The sequence below is a fragment of the Nanorana parkeri genome, unplaced genomic scaffold (genome assembly GCF_000935625.1).
Source record: "Nanorana parkeri isolate BGI_ZX_2015 unplaced genomic scaffold, ASM93562v1 scaffold810, whole genome shotgun sequence".
Classification (NCBI taxonomy): Eukaryota; Metazoa; Chordata; class Amphibia; order Anura; family Dicroglossidae; genus Nanorana; species Nanorana parkeri.
This window is the reverse complement of record NW_017307078.1, coordinates 404,872-426,257: the sequence shown is the minus strand read 5'-3', so window position 1 is coordinate 426,257 and position 21,386 is coordinate 404,872. Positions and strand designations below refer to the sequence as shown.

The window sequence follows — 21,386 nt, the reverse complement described above, 5'->3', positions numbered from 1 at the left end:
CCACAAAAATGCTATTCATTTGTTTTACATTCCACCCATGTCCAAAAGACAAGTAAATTAAGAAAAAGTACCAGTACCTAAGCACAAAAGTCATTTAAAGTATGGGGCATGGTAAGACATGTTTGAAATGAATGAATATGTCTTATGATGCCTAGATATCTACCAGTGTGGCAATCTTGCCTGCAATTTATTATAAATCTGTACAAATAATACAGTAGTATAAAGGCAGACGCAATACCATAGGTGGTTCTCTGTCTGCCTTTATGGTACAGTAATCTTTCTGTGGGTTTATAATTGTGGTTGTGACAGGAGTGCTGACAATTTAGATTTCTTAGAATTAATTTGATGGCACCATCCACTTTTTCCCCGGCCACCCACAAATGGGCATGATCACGTGAAGTAAGGATTTACACAGTAGCTCTGGTGATGCAGCTATGTTTTTTTTTTTATCATTCATTGAGGAATGAAGGTCAGCACCTTAGAGAGCTGATGACAGGACTCCCTCTCATATTTTACCAAAAGAAGGACCCCATGCTTAGGGGTATATCAACCATTAGGCATCTGGTAGAATTCTGTCTCCATATAATATGGTCCTTTTCTTCCATTCTCAGCATTAAACCTTTCCTTGTCCTCCTCACAGGCTGAAGGCACTCGGAGAAGGCAGCAAGCAGTGGTCTAACAGTGCCCCCAACCTTGGAAAGTCACCTAAGCACACACCTATTAGTGTGGGTTTTGCAAGTCTGACAGAAATGGGTAAGATTCATAGACTGAATGAAGAGCTAATACAGATTAAGCATATTTTAAGGTGATCTCCAGGTATATAGTATTAGGCATACTTATATTGATCCAGCTTGGCCAAATGTAAGTATGCATATGTCATACCTGATTGGCCGCTGGAGATCCTGTAGAGCACTATAGTAGCCAGAGCTACGGCATTTCTGAGAGTGATCTACCAGTTCCTGGTACTAAACTGTACTGACTGGCTTCCCCTCTGCCCTGAAAACACAGAGGAGGGAATTTATCAAAACTGGAGCAGACAGAATCTGGAGCAGTTGCCTAGGGCAACCCATCAGCTTCTCTCTTCAGCTTGTTCAGTTAAGATTTGAAAATGAAAGAGAGAAGTTGGTTGGTTGCCATGCACAGCTGCTCCAGTTTTTGTCAGCTCCAGTTTTGATAAATTCCCCTCGGGGGGTTGCTCGCTCAGTACGGCGGCTATTCAAAGAACTCCTAGAAGGGGATTTATCAACATTGGAGCAGACAAAATCTGGAGCAGTTGTACATGGCAACCAACCAGCCTCTCTTTCATTTTCAAATCTTAACCGAACTGAATGAAGATAGAAACTGATTGGTTGCCATGCACAGTTGCTCCAGATCTTGTCTGCTCCAGTTTTGATAAATACCCCCCCAAAGGGGTTCTCTTATTGGATGAGGGGTGGATCAAGACATCACTATCCTTTGTCCAATCAGAGAATGCCCTTGAATTCATTAATAAAAAATACTAGGCCTTCTCTGAATGGCCACTGTGCCAAGAAAGCAACCACCTGTGTTTTTAGAGGAAAGGGGAAGCCGCCCAGAACAGCTCAGTACCACAACCCGGAAGATTGTGGCCAGCACTGAAGTAACCCCGGCTTCTAAAGTGCTTTACAGAATCCCGATTCGCCAGCCAGGTATGACATATGTATGGTATGACAAGCTGGACCAATAGAAGTATGCACAATCATTTATACCTGGAGTACATCTTTAGGGAAACACTTTATTTAAGCAGATTAAGGAATGGGGGTAATGTGAAAGATTGCACCATGCAGAACAGGTGCAGTGTGTGAATTTGTCTAACATTCAGACAAATCTAATAGCTTGCAGTCTCTGTGATAAGTTCCCCCTCTAGCGGTCAGATTTAGTTTTGCATCTAATCATGTCTAAGATGTAAGAAGTTCTAAATGCATGCTTTGCCTTTTGTTCCTGCTTAAGTAAAGTGAGCATTTAACAGCATTCAGTAGTAACTATGTACTGATGATCCAGTGCTTCAATCCTTGTTTTCTGAACGTTTTTTCACCATGCACCTTACAGTCTGCCCATACAATCTCTGTAATATTAATATATTATTTATATGGATTGGAGCAACATTCACCATATTTATTCCCAGATAATTTTTGTACAAGTCATTCTGAATTGAGAAAGCTGGTTGGATGACCAGTAAAACGTCTTCAAGAAAAATACAGCAAGTTCAGTTGCCTTGACTTATTTCTTAGAGATATACCATGACCTGGATGAATGAGAACCTTCACAGACATCTGTAATATTAACTTAGATTTACCAAAACTGTACAATATGAGGACCTACCTAATCTATTCAACCAATCTGTATCCAATCAGGCAGGGCCTTGCACTACATAGTTGTTAGTAGATCTAAAGGGGATTGTACAATGGGTTTGTAACGTTTGTGGTCAGCTTTAGTAGGGTTAGCCTCAGATCCGAATGTATAGCTGGTTCTAGAAGCATGGCTGCATTGCATTTATCTATTTGGCAGGCAACACTAGGAAATGTTAAAGGAAATATCCAAATGCATCATATTTTCCATGACCATAATGTAAGATTCTGGCAGATTATGCCTGTTATATGATATGTCACAGGACAGGACTATGTAGATTCTGTTTGCATCCAGAATTTTGTATAGTAATCCTCTGAAATACTTTGTTGCCGTATCTGTCAGGTGCGCACATACTCAGTGACAGAGGGAAGCTTTACAATGCTAGAAAAAGAAGATGTGGATGAGTGATGTAGATATGGGCCCCTGGATTTATTAAAAATACTGTAGAGTGTTAAAGTGCGACACCTTGACATGCCGCTGTTGTAGTTTTATATGGATAAAAAACAACACTTGCCGCCATGGTAACCAAACAGATTAGTTTGTCAGAGCTTAACAAATACACTATCTCGTTTTTTGTATATTGGCTAGGTAAGATCAGCATTCAGCTATGGCTTGTGGAGTCACTTTTGAATATCTTCTACCTTGGATGGTTGACTGGTATAGAGGAAAAACTATTGCTACCTTCAGTACAAAACCTGTAGACAGAAATGTGGCAGATAGTGAGAATTTTGTTCAGATAGAAGTGCAGCAAAAATATTAGACGTGGGAGATAATGTTTACAAAATAAAATGCATTGGTGACATTTGCACAGTGTATAAACTGTACATATTCCAGAAGAATTTCCCCCAAACTGTAATTCTACCATAAAGCAATGCTGTAAAATATATGGGCGCATACACTGCCAACTTGTTTTACACACAAGTTTCTTGGTTGTCATTATCATCCTCAGCTTCAGTAATTAGTACGTGACTAACTCTGAACTCATATGCAGCCAAATAAAACCATACCCTTTACCCGCATGCTTGTTTCTTGCTACTCAGTACTTAAAGTAGTATTAAAGGAGAACTATGAGGTGAGTGCTTTTCACTCACCTCATAGTTCTAGCCGACCTGTGACAATGAGACTGTCACAGGTCGGCTCAGTAGATCGTGAAGTGAGCGAACACATACCGGCGTTCGCTCTCTTCTCAATCCTGTCACAGCTCTCTGCCGTGACAGGGGAGGGGCTGGATTCCCCCCTCCCTGCTCCGATCCGCCAGCGCTGACTGGCGGAACGGACGGGGGAGGGTACAGCTGGCTCTGCCTCTAGAAAGGCAGAGCCAGCTGTTAGTCACGCAGCTGGGCGGATCCCGGCATAATTGTCGGGATCCACTTCAGCTGCAGCATCTCCCTAAGGAGAACTATGGGGAAAAGCCTTAACCCCATAGTTCACCTTTAGACTATTAATCCAGATCAAACAAATATGCATTGCCTAGCAAAGCATTGCTTTACATTTTTGCCCAAACACTTACAATCATCATGTTTCTGAACAGCTGGCCCCAAGTCTCTCAGCCTTGCTTCCCTGAACTTCCTTTCCAGTACAAGCTCACAAAGGACAGTGCAGACTCCAGCAACTGTTCATCTACTGGCTTGGAGAAGGGTAGAGGGAGGAAAGGGGCCAGAGGGGAGGGAAGTAGCTTGATTTGCGGTGTCTGTGTGTTTGTGGAGGTGCTTGCAGCTTACTGGCACACACAAGGGTCACTGCATAGCACTGTGCTTGAGAAAGGAGTCACTCTAAAACTGGATGTCCGGACCAGTGCTCAGCTTGTTCTGCGGGAAACTAAAACTTTGAAACCTCAGGAAGCAGCATCCATTGTAAGTGATTTCATCAGCATTTGAAATAGCTTAAAATCCTTTTGACTTTAATATCACTTTAAATAACCCCCCTTTCTCCATGCAGGCAAAGTAAGATGGTGACTTCCGCCTCCCTCCTCTCTCTGGCAGTTTTTACTCCCCCTTCCCCGCTCTCATGGTGCTCCCTTTAGGTATCTGCACTGGGGAAAGAAAGTCCTGTATAAGCTACAAACTGACATGTTGATGCTCACACAAGGTTATGGGACAATTACAAGTCACCTCGAGCTGTCACATAGGGGAGGGAGGTGAGTCACATCCTCATTCATGCTTAGTAGTGCTGGATATTTCACTTCCCTCTCGGTCGCCAAATCAAGCTGTGGGGGAGCAAAGATAGGCGAATACTGCAGCTAAAGCGGAGTAGAGGCAAGTGACTTTTTTACTTTGACCTGCATATGCAAAGGAAGGGTCACTTTAAACCAGAGATCTTAGGGACTTGCTGCTTCAGAAATAAGTCAGTACCAGTATTAGAAGCATCTATACATCTGTCATGACCAGTTCACTGTAACATTTTCGTTTTCTCATTCCAGAGGAATATGCAGAGGGTGAAGGCTCTGTTCCCCAATCCCCATACTCCACACAGTCCTACCTCACACTACCCCTCCAGTCCGATGCCAGGAGTAACAATGAAGATTTAAGTCTGTCTACAGCATCGTCTTCAGACAGTCCCAAACGCAACTCACAGTCCCGCAGAAAGAGTGAACTGGTGTTATTGGGATGCGCATCTCTTCTGGCAGCTGTAGCACTAGGCAGTGATCTGGCAGACTTGGTGCCCCAGGAAGAGAAAAGAAAGGGCATTTTCCAGTGGGCAGCAAGAGGCATCAAGCGTAGTGGTAATTCTCCCAGCCACTCCATATCTAAAGAGGAGCCAGTCATTCCTCCCAGTTCAGTCACGCTCATCTCATTGTCTTCCATCTCAGACTGTAACTCCACCAAGTCCCTCATACGCTCAGATAGTGATGACACTGGACTGGCCAATGATAACACGCCCTGTGGAGAGCTTGCAGACGCGGAGCCCAGTATGGAGCAGGCTGCCTCTGGACGAAACCCACTAGTGGACTACAAATTGGAAAGTTTTAAGAGGGACCCCCGACAGTCCTTGACTCCCACTCACGTCACAGCCACTAGAGCTAATGCCACAGCAACCAGGGGTCACAGAAGGACTCCATCTGATGGGGCTATACGGCAGGTGACACCTGGTCATAGGCGTTCACCTTCAGATGGCAGCACACCACCACAGCTATGTGACACAGGTCAGTATGAAATTCTGTGGCACCAAAGTTGGACAAGTGCTTGTAATTTGTTATGTTGGAAAGATTTACAAACCCTCTAGCACCAGGGAAGTGAAGGTGTTTTTGTAGGAGCCAGTCATGCTTAAAGTGACACTAAACTCAGGGCTTAAATCTTAAAATTGCATTTAGGTACCTTAACTATTAACAAAAATGTATCTTATTTGTGTATTACTCGGCTGTAGATCCTCAAATCATCTCTGAATTGGTGCTGACACTTTCCTTCCTTCTGGAGGGGGGCTACTTTTGTTCCCCATGGTCCCTGTGTGTGTTGTGAAGTAGTCACCGCTCCAAGCTTGCTCCCGTGATGGACTACAGTCACACATTTAGTTTACTAATTTCTATTGAGATTGTAGTCTATAATGGCAGCAAGCTTGGAGCGGTGGTTACTTTACAACACACACAGGGACCATGGGGAACAAAAGTAGCCATACTGCGGGCATATTGTGATCTTTGCATGCACTCAGGATGAACCTGGATATCAGCTACATACAAAAGCTTATTTTCTGCCCAATAAACTCTGCTACTTCTCAGTGCCGAGCCCTGCCTCGTCATTCAGTAGCTGGTCAAGTATGGCTATGGCATTGTGCAAGTGACAAGGCTTAGCTCAAGCATGGGTGGGGTTTATTACAAACTTGGATCCAGTTGGGCACACAAAAATTATAGAAAAGATTGATGTCCCCCCCTAATTGGGGGACTAGGAGGCCCGGGGCAGTGTTGGGTCCCAGGGTCCCTATTAAAGACGCACCGTTTTTTCAACTGGCTTCTGAGTGGGTCAGCTTCTGAGCTGATCAATGGGGGGCAACTACTACACATCACCCACCAAGAGCTAGAGGAGCTCGGAGTCACCCAGATCAGACATCAGGAACTTTTAATGGTAAAAAGTGTTTTCGAAAAATCACATTGTTGCTCTTAATTGTGACAAGTTGGGAATTTATTCCTGCATACTTTTAAAGTTACTATAAGGTCCACTTTAAACCCTGAGTTTAAAATTTGCTTTGTTTCTTTCTCATAGGTTCCAAAGAGAACGCTCCTTTTCCACGTTTGCCAGACCCCCACTTCGTATTTCCCCCTCCAGCGCGACGTAAACCGCAAGACAAGGATTCTGCAGTTGAAAGACCCACCACCTTAGAATTTGCCCCTAGGCCTCGCCCTTCTGCTGGCCGCCCAAGACTAGACCCTTGGAAATTTGTGTCAGTTTCTCGGACTCACAGCTCATCTCCATCCGGTAGCGGAGGGGAAGCCAGCTCAAGTGGATCTGCAGATGGTGTTCAAGTGGGAGGAGCTGAGGAGACCCTTCTGGACATGGAGGTGGAAGGACAAAGATTGGACAGCACTGTCCCGCTGTGTGGGGAAGGGATCGGGCCACAGATTGACCCTTATTATAATTTGGGGGCAGATGTTTCTTAATATAATAGTCTGCTGGATCAGAGCATTATCTGAAGAAAAAAAAGCAACCCTTATGAATGTATTTCGAAGTTGTAAACCAACGGGTATAACACAATACTCTTAACTGATTAAACAAAGAGGGATACCCTCACTTTTTCCTATAGTCAGTTAAAACTGAAGGTGTCTGTAAGCAAATATTCAACTGCAGGCTTAAGAAATGACCCACTCATGGTATAGCTATGTTCCCCATGGTTACTTTATAAGTCCCTCTGTAGATGAGGATTTGATTTTTATTTCTGTGAAAACAACTGAGCCTCTGCTTGCCTCACCTGTGTTTACAGCTTACCCTTACCACCTCCCTTGTCGGGGAGCTTGGTAGATCCTACTGGACCCTGGGATGTCACTGGTATAATCTGCGTATAGCATGGCAATAGGCAAGGGTCTTGTCAATTCCAGTAACTTAAAGGATGACATACCCACCATGACCTTATCCATCATTGTCTTAATGGTGAACGAAGTATTAATAAAGAATTTGACCACTCTCCTTTGAGTGTATGTGACCTAAATGCATGCACAGCAGTGCTACGAGGTTATCTTACAGATTCAAGAATTTGCTACTTAGATGGTTTAGTGATATGTCGGTATCCAAGTGCCAATATGCAAAAGAAAAAAACATGTCTTCTGTGTTGGTGATTACCAATCCTTAGCTCCTGAGCTCTTATGATGTTTAGCTCTACCTTTGAAGATTTTTTTGGTGGACTCTTAGCAGTTCACACTGGAATACCTGGAGGTGTCTTTAAAGTGTATCTTTAGCCAAAATGAATTTCTAGTCTTGGATAGAATGTGAAAGGGTTAGAACTTTATTAAGGTTTTTATTGCTGTCTGTGACTCCACTGGAAAAACTAACCCACTCTTCAGCAAGAAAACAGATCTGCGGATCTACATGCTTTGCACACAAGTGTTTAAAGATTAGGACTGAGCATTAAGATCAAGCGTGAAATGCATTGTTTGTATGTCCCTCCTTCTTCATCAACAAACCTCCTGATTTTGGGCATATGAACCTGTGGATCTGTTTTCTTGCTTAAAGAGACCCTGTTGCCAGAGCATTCATTTCAATCACAAATTCCCATAAGGTTATATGTGCAGGTAATGTATTTTATGCATGTTATTTACCTGTAAAAGCCTCCCTTGTATAGACAATCAAAATCTCTGGGACTGCTGCTGGGCACTGCCATCTTGACTGTAAAGCCAGCAGCCCCACCTGTCACCCAAGTGACACTTTATAGTATTCCTCCCTCCTACCCCAGAAACTAAATAAAAGGTTATGTAGGGAGGTGAGGGGAAGGACTGAGGGTCTAGGCCAGCAAGTAAATCGACATTCCCAGAAGAAGAGAGGGCTATGACATGCAAGGAAGGGAGGGGGTTGTGCTAAGGAATTGTCTGCAATGGTTGAAGTTCGTTACAGGGTCTCTTTAAGTTGCATAGGTCTAGGCAAAGCCTTAGAGCTGCAGAGTGCATGCTACAAAAATGTACATTTAGCTTTTTTTTCCTGGCAGCAGCAGCAATTCCAAGTGTTTGTCTTCAGATTCACATTCTCTATTTGTCTTGGGGACCCATTCTGGAACAAAAGGTGATAGGAAGTCCAAAATGTTATGGTTGTCAGTGGAACAGGAAGGGAGATTTTCCAATGGGGGCACTGTGCCAGTGACGACTACTTACTTTAGAGAGAATTGTTCTCATTTCTTGTTGTGTCACCATGATAGCAAGTCAGGTGAAATCTCTCCAACAGGACACAGATGGCAAAATAACACCTGACAGGGGCTCTACTTTAGCTAAAATTAAAGTAAAATAATTATCTACTGATACTTTAATAAAGCCAACACTGTACAAAGTTCCCTAAACAACCAACAAGGATAGCTGATTCTTCTGACTTCAAACAAAGGACAGTTGAAATCTGGTTTTTCCCATCACTGCTCATTGCATTGCTTTGTGAAATGACACATCTAGTCTGAAAAGAAAAAGAAAGACAACATTATACTATTAAATGAGGCCTTTTTATGTCTTCTTGAAGTATATTTGGTATTATGGATGGTAGATGGGAAGCTCCACCTCTAATACTATAGATAATTCTCACCGCTTACCATAAGCCCCTCGCCTCTTGTATAAAACCTCTGTAAGGATGTTAGGTTATGGAAGGCTTCAGGTTTGCTTAAAGCAATGCTCTGAGATACAAAATCCCAGCTGAGTCTGTCACATCTAAAGGTGCCCATACACCTTACGACCATCGCAAGACTTTTGTCTTGCGATGGTCGTAAGCTTATTAAAAGCTCGTACGATCTGTCCATCTTGGAGGCAGATCGTACTTGCGATCATCGAAAGCCACATGGGCTTCCGATGACCGCAGTGAGGGGCGGGCTTCCGATCACTGCAAACGGGCAGTGTGCGCATGCGCACACCGGCCCGTTCGGCAGTTGTCGAACAAGCCGCCCCGCCGAGAATCATACAATTCTCGGCAGGTTTTCAAGCCTGCTTGTTCGACGGAAGACGTGCGGCCGTACAGTAGAAACGGTCGCACGCCTTCCATACACTGGGATTTCCCGCGATTCTCGTACCATAATCGTACAGTGTGTATGGGCACCTTTACACTGGGTTGTACAAATTAATGCAATTACAGTTGTAATCAAAAACTATTCAACCCCCCCCATTGCAAATCAGGTTTATTGGCACAATGTACAGACTTTCAGCTGTTTGCAATGAGCAAATCAAATAAAAGCGATTGAAATGTACAATGAATGTTTCAGGTGGTTTCCCCAAATTCAACTGAAAATGCAACTTTTATTGACTTCTGCAGTCTCAACATTATTCAACCTCTTCATGGCAAGCAGCTTTACTACTTAGCACAGCACCCTTTTGCTGTTCTGACCTGCTGCAAACGAAATGCATAGCCAGACACCTGCTTCCTGAGGAATCGGCCCATTCCACGTGAGCGATGGCCTCCGGTTTTTACTAATATTCTTGGGTTTGCGTGCTGCAACCACCTTTTTTTAAATCCCACCAGAGTTTTCTATGGGGTTCAAGTGATGTGACTGTGGTGGCCACTGTAGAGTCTTCCAAGACTTCTTCTTCAACCAAGCCTTGGTGGAATTTGAGGGATGCTTGGTATCATTGTCCTGCTGGAAGGTCCAATGATGCCTAAGCTTTAGTTTCAGTTGAATTTGGGGAAACCACTTGAAACATTTGTCGTGTTGACTTGTTTCAATTGCTTTTGTTTGATTTGTTCACTGCACACAGCTGAAATGTCTGTAAATGTTGCCAATAAACCTGAATTGCAATGGGGGTTGAATCATTTTGATTACAACTGTATTTCTATACTGTCAATCCAGTAACTTTCCATCTTATTTTTTATTATGCTTTCAATTCTTTGCTAGCCTCTTGTGTGGTGTATTGAGCAACAAATCAATTCTGGAATTCTTATAACTGTTCCACAGGTTAATCTGCTCTCACTCACGGTAATAAGAAAACAACATGGAGATACTGAGGGCTAGAACAAGCCTTAGAGGAAACTTGTACAGAGGGAAGAATGAAGGTTGCCATTCCCGGCCATCTAAAAATGCTCATTGCTTGGGTTTGTCTAGCTTGTGTCACTGACCTGAAACAAGCATGCAGATCTCGAAAGTCATGACTTCTAGTCTGCCTACTTATTCTGAGTCAGAAACTCCAGAAAATACTGAAGCCATGGCACTACCTAGCCAGGCATCTAGTAAATACATTACTCTTCCTTAGAGGAAGAGCCAAATACAGCATCTTCTCTACAATGAGTATTCTCCAATACACATTGCATTATGTTTAACACTACAGTACAGGTGCTCTTTAAAGAAAAGCAACCACTGCGAAACTAATCTGTGAAGTAGAGAGCAGCCAATATACAGGTCCTTAATCCATGCATGGTACATATTACTTAGGGGCAATTCTGCTTCTTTACCCTTTTATTAAATAACAAATAGATATAATAATAAGAGTAAATGTTTTTAGTTAAGTGAAAGCATAAAGGATTGTTTGGAAGACTTTTTATACATGAAAAGGTACTTAGGGTAAGATGACCTGCACAGTGTTTTGCTTCTTTATACCTCCTTTGCTCAGCATGGGGCAATAGACTCCCAAGTCCCTATATGAAAATATATTTGGGTGGTATGGACCAAAATTTTACAGTCGTCATTCCAAGCAGAGAGGGGAACAATGGTGTTGTGCTCACAGGCTACTTTCATTACGTATTGCATATGTCAATGTATTTTATTTTTCGCATCTTGAATAGATTGGAGAAGTGGTGGACCCCAAGTGAGATCCAGCACCCATAGCCTCCTGTGATTGTTTGCACTCCTCTTGCTGTGTGCTGCTCCTCTACATAAACTTCTATGGGGCTCATCTACCTCAATCTCCAAGCTGGGAGACGACCCCCCTTGACTTCTATGGGGTGAAGGCATGGCAGGCAGTGAGAGGAGTTTGATGCGGGATGTAAACAATCTCCATACGTAACGAGCACTGGATCTCAGTAAATTTGAATCTGTGGAGGGGGAAGGTGAGTTCTGAAATGTTAGCGGAGGGGCAAAAAGAATAAGTGTACTTACCCTTTAAAGAAAACCTATACTGAGAGAAATTCAGAAGCTGCCCTTGCTGACCGCCTGCTGAAGATACTAATTTTCCTGGCTCTGAGTTACTCATGTGGACATGCAGGCTGCTCTGAGTTCATGATAGTTGAGACGTTTTCTGCATTCTGAGGCCATGTTGAAAACTCAAAAAGTATTCAAGCTTTGGATCAGCATGGCAGCCAGGAAACTAGCATGTTTGGAAGGAGAGCACAGCAGTGACATCCTACTTGTTCAGGTTTATTTTACAGTGTCCATTGCTGCACAGCTCATAAGTTTAATAACAGTCAAAGGCAATTTCTATTAGAACTTTAAACTCTTTTAATGTTATTTCTAACCAACATTATTTAGGGACCATTTTTCTGCCCTTGGTGTGACTTATTGCTGTGTATGGTTAGGTTTTAATGCAGCCGACAAGCTAAAACAGGCCAGTGAACTCCGGTCTTTTCATATTCTGATTCAATTGGAAAAGACTAGAGATATGGCAGATTTTTATATAGCTCTGACAAATGTGGTCATTTTTTTCCCTAAATCCCAGTGCTGAAATGATCATAGTTATGATTGCTTGTTCCATTGAGGATGTGATTAGAAAATATCTGCTGTGGAACTACATAACTCGGCATCTCTGTAAGTCAAAGTATGTATAACAGAGGTATGCAACCTTGGTATTTTAGCTGTGGTGAAACTACAACTCCCATAATGCCTTTGTCTCTGGGAGTCATGCCTATGGCTGTCGGTCTTGCAATGCTGTCGTTCTACAACAGCTGGAGTGCCAAGGTTGCTACCCTCTGGTGTATAGGGTCAGCCAGGGGCTTGACACTTCCACAGTATCTAGAAATGTACCCTTTTTACTGCTAAAAGGGATCTGCAGACATATGGTTAATGGAAACATTTGTTTATGGACACTGAAGTCCACTTTGGCAGCATTCCACAGACATAACTTTACATGCACTTCCCCATATGCTATATGGCCAAAAGTTTATGAGCAGAATTTGTTGGACATCTCATTCCAAAACCATAGTCATTAACATGGAGTTGGCTTCTCCTTTGTGGCTGTGAGATGCTTCTGGGAAGGCTTTCCACAAGATTTTATAGTCTGTCTGTGGGAATTGGTTGGGAAGAGCATTTGTGAGGACAGGTACTAATGATTGATATAAAGGCTTGGCTCGCAGTTGACGTTACAATTATGTTTAACAGGGCTGGGGTCATGTCTTTATGGAGCTGGCTCTGTGCATAGAGGCTCTGTTATCCAGGAACTGAAAAGAGCCTTCCCCAAATTGTTACCACAAGGTTGGAAGCCCATATTGCAACAATCACACAATCTAAAATGTCTCTGTATGCCGTAGTAGTAAGGGTCCGTTCACAGTATTGTGCTGTTGTACTGCAAGCATGTAATAATCTGTGTTACACACATTGCATGAGGACCCAATCATTCTGAATGGCACCTTCTCAATGCACTTGCATTAGAGCACAATGAGTGCCAATGCACTAACGTGGGTTTCCATGTGCTGCTTAAAAAAAGGCTGCATGTACCTTTTTTTGTGCGTTTTAACGCATTAGGCAGCCTATTCAAATTAATTGGCTGCCGTAACGTAACCCACAAGACAATGTGTGTTAATGCAACACAACAGAGTGAATGGACCCTAACTGTACCCTCCACTGAAAATACCAGAACTCAATCATTTGGAGGGTTGTCCACATACTTTTGGCTGTAGTTTTGAGATCCTGTACAAGGTAGGTTGGCAAGTGACTTTATAACAGAGAAGAATATGACTGTAATTGTGTGAGGGGGGCTGTGTTATATATAATTGCTCCCTCCCATGTGTCGCACTTAGTCATTCCTGTTGCAGCTGGCCCTTTTAATGCAGGCCCTCTTGAACCATTGGCCTGTCATGAAGGCCAGTCAAACTAATTACTATTCACAAAGTAAATGATTTCATTACCTCCATTTACTATATCAAAATTGTCAAAACTATGTGATTACATTTGAGAGATGGAAAAATGGTAAAGTGCTTATAATTTCATGGCTTTGATGGCGGGGGTGGGGGAGATGCTGTTTTCTTTTTTTTTGTCCAATCTTCTGTACATATTACTATCCCTGTATGCAATTGTTCATATAAGGAAATTAACTTATTGCATTTTGAAATATTAAATATTCTGAACCATGTGTTCCATGTGCCCTTTATGAACATTTTGGTGATAATTGAATTTGTTAATTTGAATAGTGACTATCCTGTATTTTTAAGACCTAATTTCCACCAGTTTACACTGAGTGGCCAGATTATTATGACCACCCCATCAGTACTTCGTTGGGCCACGTGATGACTCCACGAGATGACTTCATTGGGCCGCCTCGTGACTCCACGTGATGTTGAAAGGTGATGCGAGGAATCTGACATTGCGCTGTTGCCCCTCTGTTGTCTTGTACCAGTCTTGCCACTCTCCGTTCTGCTCTAACATTGACTAGTCGCTGACGGTCACAATTCGCACGTTCAGACCCAGATTTTCGGCTGACAGTCCAGTCTTGAAACACTTTAACAACAGCTGCTCTTGAACATTTAACGAATTCTGCTGTTTTGCTGATACTCGCTCCATGGCTCCGAGCGCCAACAATCATCCCACGTTCAAAGGCTGTTAAATTGCGTTGTTTACCCATATCTTCAGAAAAAAATCACTTCTACTGTTGTGGTAAGCAACCTGCTTCCCTATTTATAATGGTCTGGCCCTCTAGCAACTTCAGCGCGAAATTATAGCTAATTTGCCTACAAACATCAGGTGATCATAATAATCTAGCCACTCAGTGTATATGTAACTACACAATAGGAAATCGAACATTTCCCTGCTGTAGAAGAGGTAGTATACTCCCCTCTTCAGTGGCCTTGGTGATCTGGATTGTAAATTGAAGCACCACACTCCATTTAATAGCCCTGATGCATCTTTATTCTTGTAGGGTTGAGGGGACAGTATAGATATAGCCAATGCATTTTGGGGGCTCATACAAATACCCTCTTCATCAGGGCTTACTAGGGGAAGAACATGAATCAGTACTGTAATGGCTTACTAAGGAGAAACATGTATCAGGACTCACGAGGGTATCCTGCCGTACTCCTTACCGGACACCACCTAGGAAGATGGGTTCTGAAGTAACCGCTGATGGCATGGATCGGTGATGGCTTACTAAGGGAGAACATGTATCAGAACTGTGATGGCTCGTTTTGTAAAGTGTCTAAGAATGCACAGAGATCTTGGCGTTGGCTATTTCTATATTGTCCCATCAACCTTGCATTGAATAAAAATGCATCTGGACTATTAAATAGAGTGTGGTGCTTCAATTCACAATCCTGAAGTTTGACACTACATACCAAGGAGACTGCGGGGATCCTTAGGAATGTAGAAGCTGCCTGTCCGGTATTCAGATCACCTAGACTGACTCTTTCATATCCTAATTGGTCAGCCTCACCGATAGGATAAACCTTGTGGGTCCAGCGCTTTCATTCCACTTCTTTCCAGTGTTGCAGCCTCTGTCAGTCTCTCTGGGCTTCATTATGACCCCTATGTCCCTGATGAGTCCTGCAGTGACAATGTGTTTGGAGGAAGGAACCACAGCATGTGGTGTTGGACAAGGCATTCAGCACTTCCAGAAGACACTGACCTAACCTGTGCCACTGGACAAGATGGGAAGTCAGAGACACAGTCCATCAGTGAGGTGCATATACTACCTCTTCCATAGCAGGGGGATGACGATTGATTTCTTTAGAGACCTGATTTTCATGTTGCCAATTTGACTTTGATGCAAAAAAACCTCAAAGCATTTATTCCTCCATTAAAGGTGGTGGGCAAAGCCTTGCAAATTATTCCCCCCCCCTGCCCCTGTACATCGAGATGTGCTAGTTAATTGTACAATCTGCAGTACCTTTTTTCCAACTTGCAAACCGTTATTTTGAGCATTTTGACCCTCATCAGGTCACAATCTTGAAAATATATATTGGAAATACTTAATAATCCCAAAAAACAAAGAAATACTCCAGAATGACTCATAATCTGAATCAGAAACAAGCCATTTGTCCGTATAATTGTAACCTTTGGCCAGCTTTGTGTTTTATTCATAACTATTCTTTTCTTGTGGTATCCAGATCCTGCCATTCTTTCTCTCAGTGACTGGGCAACAAGAGTAATTGCAGTCCACATCTTTGTCTCAGAACATATGTGGGCTCCTGTATGAAAAATTGGCTAAGGATAACTTATTTTTTTTTATCCATAGCAACCAATCACCTTCCAGCTGTAATGTCTGTAAAGAGATAATAAAACAATGATTTTGATTGGTTGTCATGGCAACAAGAAATGTTCTTGGTACCCATTTTAAAGATCTCAAGGACCTCATGTGTGAAGAATACCTGGTGGTCAGCAGAGTCACCAAAACTAGTGACAATTGGAAAATTTCTCATCTATTACTGATCTAATGACAACCAAAAAATTGGGATTTTTTTTAATGTTAAGTGATAAGATTCACCAGGACAAATAGAGGGGTTGAACCTCCCTAACTGGGACACTGCCAGTAATAACAAATTGGAAGAGGGTCTCATCCCTTTCCACTCAATTCAAAACCAATTCAGTTGCACTTTAATGATTGGATTTAGATTTAGGAAGGAGCTGCTTGGTTACTTAAAGAAAATTCATTATTTCAAGGGGCATAATTTATTTTTCTCTGCTGTCAGCCAAATCAAATGCAGACTGAAGCTTTGTTTATTCTTTATTTACAAAAAGAAAGTCCTACACAACATCCTTATATTTCTGAGACCAAAGAACGAGCTAGGATTTCACTTAGTATGGCGTGGGGGAGCATGTCTGTCTGGATATGGTCCTGCTGATGCAGAGCGTTCGATGCGGCAGTCGTAAGGTGCGGAGGCGATATATTGGATCAGGCATCACATGTACATCCACTTATTCTGCAAAGGTCTTCATCATTCCTATGAGAAACCTTGAATTTGAAGACAATGCGATACTACTATTGGGGGGTTTTCCGAGCGCATGTGTGGGGTAGGTATGATGCATTTTTTCATCGTTCTATTGTACAGGGGTTTATAATTGGTAGTACAGTCTCCAGATCAGTAACTCATTGGCATTCATGATGCTTACATGGCAGGGAACAGCAGGGATCAATGTATCACTGTGGGGCAGTTTTTTTTTCTCATAGGCTGATAGGAAGAATGACAGCGTAAAGTCGGGGCATATTTTTAAATCAACATGCTGCATCCAGAGCAATACTGAGCATGACCCGTTCTCTGTAATTATGAGTATGTCTATACATATATTTATCTTCCAGATACATATATACACATACGTGTGCTGCATGCATTGACACATTATAGGTAGTCAAGAGGCAAATATATAAAATGATTCATATAATTTATATAAAGTGCCAGAGCTGCATTGTTATTTTTCTATATTGCCGTCTCCTTGTAAGAGGGAGACTGGTGAGGTTTGCACCGGGCGATGCTCAGTATCAGCCACCATCCCTTGGCTCACATTACTGTGAGATACGAGTCTGGTGGAGGGCGAGATCGGGTGTCTGGCTGCGCTATCCAATCACCTCCTTCAATCCCTTCCTCTCCCGTTGGTTTGACCGCTGCACTTTCATCTCTGTCAGCTGGATGTAACGGAGAACGTTGGTATCTGGGAGGAAAGGAAAAGATTTGGTCAAATTAGTCAAAATTCCATGATTTGCTGAACACACACAAGCCAATCCTTATGTGGAGGTGTAGCTAAACAAATGTGGGAAATCTCAGGAGGGGTTGTGTCATGGATGATGGCCCATATATGCTGAGAGTGTGGGGGTTCCCTCCTGCACCCCCACTTCAACTCCATCTCAAATAAACCCTTTAAGGAGAGGCCAGGAATTCGAGAGAGTTAAGCAGGCCATACAATGTGAATTGGCAGAAATTATAATGGTGGATGGCCCTGCTGGCCAGCAAATGTCAATCCATCAGCTTTCATCAAGGGAGCACCCACAGTTTTCTAATGGTGGGGAGCCCTGCCGGCAAACAAAAGTTGATCTCTCTATCCACTTTTGTCGAAGGAGCCAGGCTAAAAATTGTAGGCTAATCAGCTGTAGTCACTGTTCGGGTATTCTGACAGTGGCGATGTTTAGCATGGATGGAGGAATCTGTTAGATTTCTCTCCTTTATCTAACAGGCTGAATAAAAGAAATCTATTAGTGCATGGCCAGCATTAGAGAAATGTAGGTTATAGGGATGGAGATACACACATGCTCAGCATATCTGCACACCAGTCTATTCTGGCAGCAACAATTCCTGAACCTTGTGAATATGCAGCCCAGGTGTTGTCAACACCACCCACTGTGGGCACCTTGTTGACATTCGCACAGAGACAGAGAATTTCTGCAGCGTGAACTATGTATCCAGAAGCTGGAGCCTAGTGATGTGTGGAGGCTTGGTGCGAACCGAGTTCCTCTGAGTTCGCCCAAGCCTTCTCAAAATTGAGACTGCCACCCCCTCCTCCTGACCCAATCAGTTGCAGAGATGCAAATTCCCTGCTATACATCACAAAGGGACAAGGAATGCCCCCCTGCCATAACCGATTGGGTCAGGAGGAGGTGGTAGCGGTAACAATTTTAAGTGGGCTTAGGCCAGGGATAGGCAACCTCGGCTCTCCAGCTGTGCTGAAACTACAAATCCTATAAGGCATTGCAAGTCACAGGCATGATTCCCAGAGGCAGAAGCATGATGGGATGTGTAGTTTCAGCACAGCTGGAGAGCCAAGGTTGCCTGCCCCTGGCTAAGGCGAACTGGGTTCAGACCAAGCCCAGGCTCCTCTCTACTGGAGACCTATCCACCAGCACATATTACCTTGTGAAGTTAAACATACATTTGATATGAGATGAATACAGTGAAGAGTACCTGTGAGGAGCATAAGAGCTGCCATTGCCAACTTGTTTCTAAGGATGCAGGTTTGGGGGCTGTCGTCCTCATTCTGACGTAGCGAGCAGCGGACTTAGAACACGCAGGCAAATACTAAAGTCTGAACTCACTCCAGGTGAGTGCTTGACTGGCTGGTATTACCAGGTTCAAGATTACAGTCCAAATATTCAGGCCCCTTTCACAAAGACGGCATCTGTTCCAATCAGCAAGGGATCTGTGTGCAGATCCCCCTGCTTATTGGAGCAGAACGGAAGTCACTTTTGTGTTTACATGTGTTTACATGTATAAATTAAAATGTTTCATAAATGAAATCATTTTTGGGTCAAGCCTTAATGACCAAGGAAACATGTGGGTCCCGAGGTTACACAGTTTGAGAACCACTGGTTTAGAGTATCTAATTTGCACAGAATTCTATTCAGACAGCGCCCACAGCGGCAGTCCGCATGTAATCGTATATGATACAGTAATTAACAGGCAGCGCTCCGTCCATGACAGGTTATACAGTGGGGAGGCTTTCCCTACTGTGTAATCTGATAGAAGCCGATCTGAATGGAGAAAAAGCTGGCAGCTTCAGACTTGAAGCTGACAGCCTTTTCCTCCATAATACTAGGTGAGGCTCTGCCTCCCCTGACCGCACGTCCCTGCTAGAACCTAAGTTGTCTTGGAGCCACTTTGAAGTTTAGGTGTCAAGGCAGTATACCCCTGTGACCGAGGGACCCAGAAAGTTTAGAAAGACATGCAGAAGACCAACATGTTTTGAGTAGCAGCTTGCAGGTATTTTGTGCCCCCCTACTCTTTTATGTTTCCATACACTAGTGCAATAAAAACGACAAAACTCCTAAACCAAGGTGACCGGTGCCCATCATTCTGAACATCCAGAGAGAAAAAAATCACACCCTAAGAAGAATGTGCCTGGGGCGTTATTTGCCATGTAAGCGGTCCTGGGACATTCACAATGTATTCGCTAGTCAGCTGATATTTCTTCCCAAATTAGGATAAAATCTGGTTCCTGAAAGTGTCACATAAGTATCTTCATGATTGAAGGAAACCCTTTTATTGTTGGCTTTTATTTTTTGTCAGAATAAAATGGACCTTGGCCCATTTCCTTTGCCACCCCCAGGGATATTCATTAAGTGACAGTACTAGCGGTTGTATTACCTGTTGGTTCTCGGCTCCGCGCTTCTTTGAGATAGAGCAGGGCATTGCTGTAATCCCCCAGGTGGTAGAACGCGATGCCAGCTCGGTACGTGGCTTTAAAGTTGCTGTTCTGTTTCTCGAGCACCTTCAGGCAGTATTCCTTCACTCGCTCATAATTCACCAGCTCTGACTGCAGTAAACAGGCTGAGGAGACAGCAATTGTCAGGGGAGAATGAGACAAATACAGAGCTTCATCACTTCATAATGGAACAACTGAGCCATCCCCCCCCCTGCCAGGTAAACGGCGGCAGAGAGAAAAGGATATTTATATGATGTGATGTCAGAGCTCAGACCAGCCAGCCCTTACCAGTCCCATGGACAGCAGGAAGAAGCAGATGGATGCAATGTAAACAAAGAACTGAACTGATCACATTCCCCTAAGTACCATAATCATTGTACCGGACAGTTTAGTTGGATAAAAGAAATCTCCTCCAGGTCCAGTGTATACGTTGCAAAGATTTCTACAAATAGATCCTTACCTGCTATTGTTCTAGAGATACTGATATGTGCCTTCCCGGATCTCTTTCTGAGGCAGTTCAAACAGACGGCAGCCTCCGCATTGGAGGATCACTTTTCAGAGGGCGTTGAAGCAGCTTCTACTCGGCGTTCGGGAGGCGATACTGCCGCCTCCTTCATGCAGATTTTTTGTTTCTTTATAATCCCAATGGGGATTGTCTATTGCAATTCTGTGCCGCAACCACATTCCCATGCAGTTGCAGCACAGTCGCGTTCATTTCAATGATCGCTTTTGACACGCAGCACCGGCTGCCAACACGACTTGCTGTATATTCTTTGCCGCTGACATTGCAGCAGGCGACCGGGGGCCAGTAAAACCACAGATCAACCGCCTGGTTTAACCACGAGGCCACCGCGGATTGCTTTCCAGAGGGTGGTGGAGGCCTCAGAGTGACTGCTAAGACTTTATTATAATCACATGATCAGTCTTAGTGTTGTAATGAGAAAATCTGTAGCACCAGTATTCCCATTAGGGCTGCAACAACTAATCGACTAAATCGATTATAATGGATTATTGAAAAAGTTGTCAACGTTTTCAATCATTGATTAATTGGCTTCCGATTAGTTGGCCCTGTTCACGGTTCCACACACGCTGCCTGCTGCACCTCCTCCCCACCTCACGCTCGCTGCTGCCAGACCCTACCATTCTACCATAGTAATGGGTGAGTAGGTATCTTTGGGGTGGTGGTGGTAAGGAGGGGGGGGGGATTTAAGAGTGCAAGCTCCAATGCTACCAGGAAGAATAAGAGCTTTGGCCATTTCGGGCAGTGTGGGGGTTATGGATCAAATTGGAGCTCCAGCCAGAACTCTTTTTCTAGTTTAGAATATTGTGGAGCTGTATTGCTGCCTCTGCCCCCATTGGGGAGATTTCTACTCGCACCACTAAACATAAGGAGAACTCTCCCTGACGTGAGTACAAATCCCACACTGGGCCGCCTTCACCAGGACGCATGTCCTTATTGGATTCCCTTCACTTTCTTAACATTTTGGATTTCCCCTTATTTTCGGCCCTTGGGACAATGTTCATGAAGGGAAATAGATTCTTGTTGGGCAAATTAGCCCTTTCTATCTGGCAGTAGAAGCCCAGCAGAGGTTCTAAAGCTTCATTTTTTCATCCAAAACTACAAGCAAGTTCCCCCCATGTAGCACCAACCCCCG

General features: G+C 43.5%; 2 protein-coding genes across 4 annotated transcripts in view; one reads left to right on the top strand and one right to left on the bottom strand.

The window, feature by feature from the left end:
* Positions 1 to 7,025, top strand: part of MAP3K10 (mitogen-activated protein kinase kinase kinase 10) — a 60,422-nt gene extending 53,397 nt beyond the window's left edge. For 2 of the 3 annotated variants that reach the window (XM_018565071.1, XM_018565073.1), the window contains 3 exons: positions 641 to 753; positions 4,787 to 5,509; positions 6,561 to 7,025. In XM_018565071.1, the coding sequence (XP_018420573.1) occupies positions 641 to 753; positions 4,787 to 5,509; positions 6,561 to 6,955 (1,231 nt within the window). In that variant the 3' untranslated portion in view covers positions 6,956 to 7,025. Of the gene's footprint in view, positions 1 to 640; positions 754 to 4,786; positions 5,510 to 6,107; positions 6,111 to 6,560 lie in introns of all 3 variants that reach the window. The other variant, XM_018565072.1, reaches the window with a different exon arrangement.
* Positions 7,026 to 16,730: 9,705 nt separating this feature from the next.
* The window catches only part of TTC9B (tetratricopeptide repeat domain 9B), an 8,049-nt gene continuing 3,393 nt past the window's right edge, over positions 16,731 to 21,386 (bottom strand). The window contains exons 2-3 of the mRNA XM_018565065.1: positions 19,674 to 19,862; positions 16,731 to 17,250 (exon numbers count right to left, since the gene is read on the bottom strand). Of these exons, the coding sequence (XP_018420567.1) occupies positions 17,156 to 17,250; positions 19,674 to 19,862 (284 nt within the window). The 3' untranslated portion in view covers positions 16,731 to 17,155. The remainder of the gene's footprint in view (positions 17,251 to 19,673; positions 19,863 to 21,386) is intronic.